Genomic DNA, 6,886 nt, shown 5'->3' with positions numbered 1-6,886 from the left:
AATAAGTGACATCACAATTCCTAAGCTGTGTATGTTTAGCACACAATGGCATATTGGGAGGTGAAAGTCATTGTTTTAAAGAGACAATGTGAGAATCAAAAGAGATGCTTAGATTGTGTAGTTACTGTAAGTCCAAGTTAAAGCCTTGGGAGGAAACTGCATCTGAAATATAGAAAAGTTATTTCACACTTCTAAGACCACTCAGCTGAGTGCAGGCAGGAAATCATAACCAGACAAAATCCTTATTTGATTTCTCTACAGATTCACCCAGGCCTGAAAAAAGAGAAACCAAATGTCCCATCCCAGGATGTGATGGCACAGGGCATGTGACTGGGCTGTACCCGCATCACCGCAGTCTCTCAGGCTGTCCGCATAAAGTCAGAGTGCCACTAGAAAGTGAGTATCATCCTACAGTACAGAGAGCAACTGAACCAGGCCTAAGTCTCTAAGTCATGTGAGTTCATACTGGACACTCACTGTAAATACTCAGGGCTGGATTGTAGCTAGCTCTGTGCAGATGCACAAGGCAGGAGATGGTCCAATGAGCTTTTGCCACTGTGGTGCTCCTGTGCACAGTAGAGTCGCAATCCCAGTCCTTACACTTGTGGTGCTGAAGGCCTGGTTAAAACTAGCACCTGTAGTGGCATGAACCTCCCTGAAGGGGCTGGAGAGGAACAAGAAGGTCATAGCCACACACCCGCACTGGCCATTATAGCTGGGCTGGCACATAGCCCTGTCTGCATGTGCTGTTTTCCCATTTCAAATAGTTGGAGGCTCAGACGTGCGCATTCAGCTATGTGACTGGTATGGCCCCTTTCCCACTGAGACCAAGCAAGTCACCTCCACCAGCCAAGGAGAGAGAATCCGCCAGTTGCTTCATAGCATGCCTCTCTCCTATGACTGTATTATGCTAACCTATGTGTGGCCAGCCCAGCCTGAATTCCCCATTCATTTCTCGCAGTGCCAGTCTGATTACATTGGTTTGTGCTGGGTATGTCATCTTCTGAGATGATGCAGTGAAATGATATATAATAAGCCAAAATGGAATGTGAAACTATTACTTTGAACAACTTAGTCAGTCCGACTGTTTTTCTTTTTTGTAGTGGCATTCATAACAACAAATTAAAGGGATACTTGCACTTTACCACTGTCCTCTTCTTAATTGTAGCTTTCTTTTTTTAAATCTTTAAATCTGTATTTATGGAAACATCTCTTGAGCTAACCAGGCTGCTGCAGTTGGAAGGCCTCAACAACATTAACTTTTTTTAAAAGCAAGTCTTTGTTAATTATCACACTTCCAATCAGCTCAGTACTGTTCTGCTGGGTGCAAAATGATTATCTGTAATCAAAATTTGCTTACTAACAGAACAACCCAGTTGATTAACAATCAGACAATCTTTTGAGGCAGTGTACACCTAAAAGGGTAGCACAGAGCTGACAGCATGAAGGGAGATGTACAAAACTATAGAATTATGTTTTATTTTACGTTTGATAAATACAGATCCAAAACAGCTACTTTGGTTGGGGAGCAGGGAAATGTACATACAATGGGTCCTCTTCACTACGATGCTATTGTCACTACAATGGCTTCCAATGGCACAAATGCTGTCAGAGATCCCTGAATGTGCAAACTACAGCTTGGGGATAGGGTGCACTGGTATAAAGTGGATTTACATACATACCGAGCAGAAGAGAGTAAGGGATGCAAACTAAAGAGGGCGGAGCTAGAGCCAAAAGGGGTGTGTCCAGGACAGATGGATTTTGCACTCATGTATAATCTTCTTACTCCAGCATAAGGAGTGAAAAGTGCCGATGTAATTTAAAGCTTGCCCGCCCACTGATTTAAACCAGGCAGGGGCCATCGGATGACACAACATGAGACCATAGCATAGGCCTCTCAGAACCATCTTTTCTGAATTTGTAAGTTTCATTTGAGCTAGAGGGTACAAAATCAGAATACAAGCTTTTGTGTATCACACTTGAAAATGTTTTATGTTGTTAGAAGAAAATGTTCCTTAGAGAGAGAGAGAGAGAGAGATTACTATATGTATGTTGCTACCCTTTACTCTTTCTTTGTGTTTAGTTCTTGCCATGCATGAAAATGTTTTAAAGTGCCCCACTCCAGGATGTACTGGAAGAGGACATGTCAACAGCAATCGCAACACACACAGAAGGTAATCCAGATCAGTTAGCATCCATTCAAATTAATATGTAGCTGGGAGGAAATTGCCACATATATTTGGAATTCAGGACTATGAACAATATAATGTACTGCAAACACTGATTGACCACAAAGATAACTAACATTATTTATAATCAAGCAATTAATCTACACAATTGTGATAAATATTAAATTTCAGTATAGTATCAAAAATATTATCTCCAGTACCAGATATAACAGAATCCATGATTCCTAATTCAGAGATGAGATTTCAAACTACAGTAATGAAAGAAAATATATGTGAAACTTAATCAGGTACATGAAATATTAATACAGAAACAGATGTGCAGTCCAACCAAAATCAGAGCCCCATTGTCCTATATGCTGTATGCATACATAGTGAATTCTTGTTATTTTTATTGTTATATTGCAGTTGTCTGGAGAAGCCAAAATCATGGATCAGGGCCTGATTGTGCTAGTCATGGTACATAAGAGTAAAACAAAGACATTTTATGACATGATGCGACAGGTGGATAAACAAACAATAAGGGGATGGAGTCGGGGACAGGGAACAGTAAAGGAAATGTTTCTAGTCATTTTCTTGTTTGAAAACCCCTGTCACATTTACAGCCCCTTTGAGACCAACTATATTATAAATCAGTACTGCTAATTGTAAATGGATAGGAATTGAGGCAAATTGGAAATCAGCAGCAAAGAGAAAACATAACTTGAGACAGGATGTATACCTATTTCACAATCATACACCAGATTTAAAAAAAAAAAAATTCTGCCAAAGTCCACCTTCCTATCAATCTGTAATATGGTTTATTCAATACTTCACCTGACACTGAGGGCAAAATAGACTTAATTTTTTAAAAATTAAATAGAGATTTGCCTGGCCCAGAACCTCAGATCTGAACAGCCCAAAACTTTCAGCTTGGTTCAACTTCCAAACGCATACAAATTTCACATCTGACCCATCTCTGCATAATGGGATGGGCCCCAAATCTGGATCCAAACAGCCAAATTTGGATTTGAAATAGCAGCTGCTACTTCTACTGTGTGTGTGTGGTGGTGGGGAGGGGGGTGATAGGTGGAGTTGGGTCCATTGGATCCTGGTAGTCACAGATTTTTTGACATACTTCAAACTCCACATACTCAGTGCAGGCTTGTTTAGCACCAATGAGGAGGCCACCCAATGCAGCTGCTCCACCCATGGCCTTCCTACATGCAGTGACACTCTGAGATAACAGTGGCATGAAAGGCCTGCATGAGCCTTGAGAACCCCAATGAATTTCATCCTCTAGCATTCTTTGCTTTTTGGCTTAAATTGGTGTGTATTTTTTTTTCTGTGCATTGTTAAACAGCTGCCACATTTCATCCCAACGGTGGCTACAACTCAGTGGTAGGAGAAGCCATCTGTAATTTATGAAATCCTCTGAGGTCCTTTAGGACTGAAAGATAAGTTCATATTCTGGTAACTCAAATCATGCCACTCTTTTTTTAAACAGTCTTTCTGGCTGTCCAATTGCTGCAGCTGAAAAATTGGCAATGTCCCAGGAAAAAAATCAGCATGATTCTCCTAAAACTGGACAGTGCCACGCTCAGGTTCACAGGTAGGAGTCTCACATGACATGTCTCACACAGGTATTTCTGTCCAAATGCTGTGCTTTATTTTGTAAGGGATTTTGTTCCTTACAACTTTTAACTCTGAGCTACTGAGGGAGCCTAGTTCATTGTAGCAGGCTGACCCTATGCAAAAATGTGGGTAGCGAAACTGATTATGACTTGTGATAACCAAAGGACACTCAGCGGTCCCTGTGTGTTCAGCTAACATTAAATGACTACATGCATGTCCTTGAAAGATGAGTAAAAAAATCTAAAAAATATTATTTCAACACAAAAACATTATTTCAGTGGTTGTTCTGGAGTGCCTTCCTAGTGTTAACCAGCCTCCTATTTTGATTAGACTGGAGTTACTTGTTAAGAAGCTTTCTCTGATTGTCCTGCTGCTGCAATGCTTTGGCTCCTGAGGATTGGTTAAAGAACTTGTAGCTTCATGAGCTCATCCCAGTTTTTGCAGCATGGGATTCCATGCTGATTTATATATTGAGATCCTTTGCAAAGGAAACCCTTGGCAATCACAGCAGCATCTAACTATTGCAAGTGTAGTAGTATTTAAGTGGGCTAAGCACTGTCATTGCTCTATTTCTCTGCTATAACAGATTTCTGATTGACCCATCCAGTTACTTTACTGTAATGCAGTTACTCAGTTTAATTTATGTTTTATACTACGGTAGCAAAAAAGTGCTTTAAAAATCCTAACCAAAAAAAATATCTCATTGAGCTTGTATTTGGTCTGAGAGTCCTATTGATCCTGTAGACTTGCATAATTTGCACATCATTGGCATCAGCACCATCATGGCCTATTATATTCAGGCCTATTTGGGGGCACTTTAATTTGTGGATTATTGACATGATTGGCTATAATGGCTCCTTCTGAGCCATTACAGAATATTGTGTCAATGTGTCTGCCAACTGCACGTGCCTTAACTCTACGTATGAAAAGTCCTTAGGAAATTATTGAAGACAAGTAGTTACTGCACAGTAGCTAAATGGAATAACACATTGTTAATTATTCTTTCCTCACAAATAGCAGAAGCAATTATTTTGGACCATGCTCTGTCATATTTATTTGCCCAGAAGGCCCACCTCTAGAATGATGGTAGTGATCCACAGCTCTACAAGCCCCCGCTGACTCATGTGCAAAAGACCAAGCGTGATCTCATCCTTTTTTAAAGAAAGGAAACACCATCCTACGGAAGTGAATCTATAAACAGAACAGTAATTCTGTTAGTAAGTTACAGGATTGCTAGACCACTAGATCAGCCACAAAATATATTTTTGTAACTGACGTGTACACCCTAAAATAGGCTTCTATAAAGGCAATGCTTATGATCCTTACTTATATCCATTTTGGCAGGTGCCATCCCACTATATCCTATCTTTCAATGCAAGGTACTGAAAAAGATGTTCTTATTGTTTGTCCTTTCTGTTTTTCTCACTCTCCTTCTGGCAGTCTCTGCAGGACAAACTTAGCAAAGCAGCTCGAGCTCTCTCAGTACAATTACCGAACTGCACAGCCAGCCACCTCTCCCAGAGCCACCCTGACAAAAGAGCAAGAGAAGTTTGGGAAAGTACCATTTGACTATGCCAGCTTTGATGCACAGGTCTTTGGCAAACGCACAATGGCACCAGCAGTGCAAGGCCAAAAAACCCCAGCATTCCTTGAATGTAAGCTTGAAACTCCCATCGTTCTTGAAAGAAAAATATTATTTATCTGAGAGTTTTCTTGTTTCAGGAAATAATGCACACTAGCAAATGTCTTTAACCCATTGTGATCAGTATACCTGAAAATCTGCTGGAGTGACTACAACATCTTATTTGTTAATTATTCTTTGAAAAGCAATTCCATGGTAAAAAAGAAAATACTTGACTTGTTGCTTTCCTATTGGGCCAGATTGTGATACCCATATTCATGTGGTGCTATTCCACCATGAGTAGTCCCATTTAAGTTAGAGATCAGATCATGAACTGGCATAAATTGGCATAGCTCCATCGACATCCATAAAGCTAAACCAATTTGCAGCAGCTGAGGATGTGTCCAAAGGGACTATTTGTGCAATATGCTACTACTCAGTGTGAGCAAGGTATCACAATTTAGTACACTATTATGAGTAATTACATGTATAGATCCTCTTCATTGTAGGATCTTCACAGATAACTGCATTACGTTTTTGCTCTGTTGCGTCGACCCTTAATAACACCACTGTAGTTACAGCTATTTTCATGTGTGCACAAAATCTTGGCAAAAGATGCCATCTCTGTGAGGGCAATGGAAGAATCCTAAGGGGGTTTCTTTCATGTCAGAGCTGGGTTCAAAGGAATGTGGATCCAAAACAATGGCCATTAAAGTATTTCTTAATTTTCGTTTTGTTTACGATCATTAAAATATAACCAAAGAAAGTGAAGATGGAAAAAATAACCTAATGTTACACAGTCCACATAATCCAAAAAAAGAAAGGACAGTCAGAGTTAAGGTGAGCAGAAAAATAGCAATTCTTAGCTCTCAAATTATTAATAGTTTATATATATATATGTACCATATCTAAATATAAATATGTATTTAGGTATGGTACAATTTGATTTTAATTTTTTATGTTGACAGACAATATTGATATTTGTTTTAAAACATTGTTTTCAATTTTTATTGATATACATTTTCACAGTGGCAGGGAATTATGTGGCAGTCGGACAATAGGGGAGGTCAGACAAAAATTGTTTAGTGACAGTAGATGTTGAGATTCAAAAAGTTCAAGCTTTACAACTGTTAAAACGCAAACTGTCAACACCACATGCCAAAATATACAAAATAAATATCCTTAAATCAAATTCTAATAAGTTCTCAAGGAGCATTTTTCTTACATTGCCTATCTGTAAATTTCAATTATTATCAATGGAAATATTTTTTCATCATTTTGTGTCTGTATGATGTTTACTGACATTGACTGATAAAAATCTAATCCTGCCAAGCCCATTCATATTGGAGTATCTGAAGGCCACATTTACAAATGTGGAAACCTAAGTTGAGCCTGTAAAGTAGGCATGCTCAAACACAAACGGATTTGTGTGTTACTGGGCACTTGCATGAGCAATTTCTAATTT

The 6,886-nt window shown here is 39.2% G+C and overlaps 1 protein-coding gene across 3 annotated transcripts in view; it reads left to right on the top strand.

The window, feature by feature from the left end:
- ST18 (ST18 C2H2C-type zinc finger transcription factor) overlaps positions 1-6,886 on the top strand; it is a 240,991-nt gene that overhangs the window by 192,857 nt on the left and 41,248 nt on the right. For 2 of the 3 annotated variants that reach the window (XM_039527204.1, XM_039527205.1), the window contains 4 exons: positions 262-396; positions 2,084-2,174; positions 3,673-3,777; positions 5,241-5,455. In XM_039527204.1, coding sequence (XP_039383138.1) covers positions 262-396; positions 2,084-2,174; positions 3,673-3,777; positions 5,241-5,455 — 546 coding nt within the window. Of the gene's footprint in view, positions 1-73; positions 127-261; positions 397-2,083; positions 2,175-3,672; positions 3,778-5,240; positions 5,456-6,886 lie in introns of those variants that run through there. The other variant, XM_039527206.1, reaches the window with a different exon arrangement.

This window comes from Mauremys reevesii, linkage group 2 (assembly GCF_016161935.1).
Source record: "Mauremys reevesii isolate NIE-2019 linkage group 2, ASM1616193v1, whole genome shotgun sequence".
Taxonomy (NCBI): Eukaryota; Metazoa; Chordata; order Testudines; family Geoemydidae; genus Mauremys; species Mauremys reevesii.
This window is presented reverse-complemented; position numbering and strand designations above follow the sequence as displayed.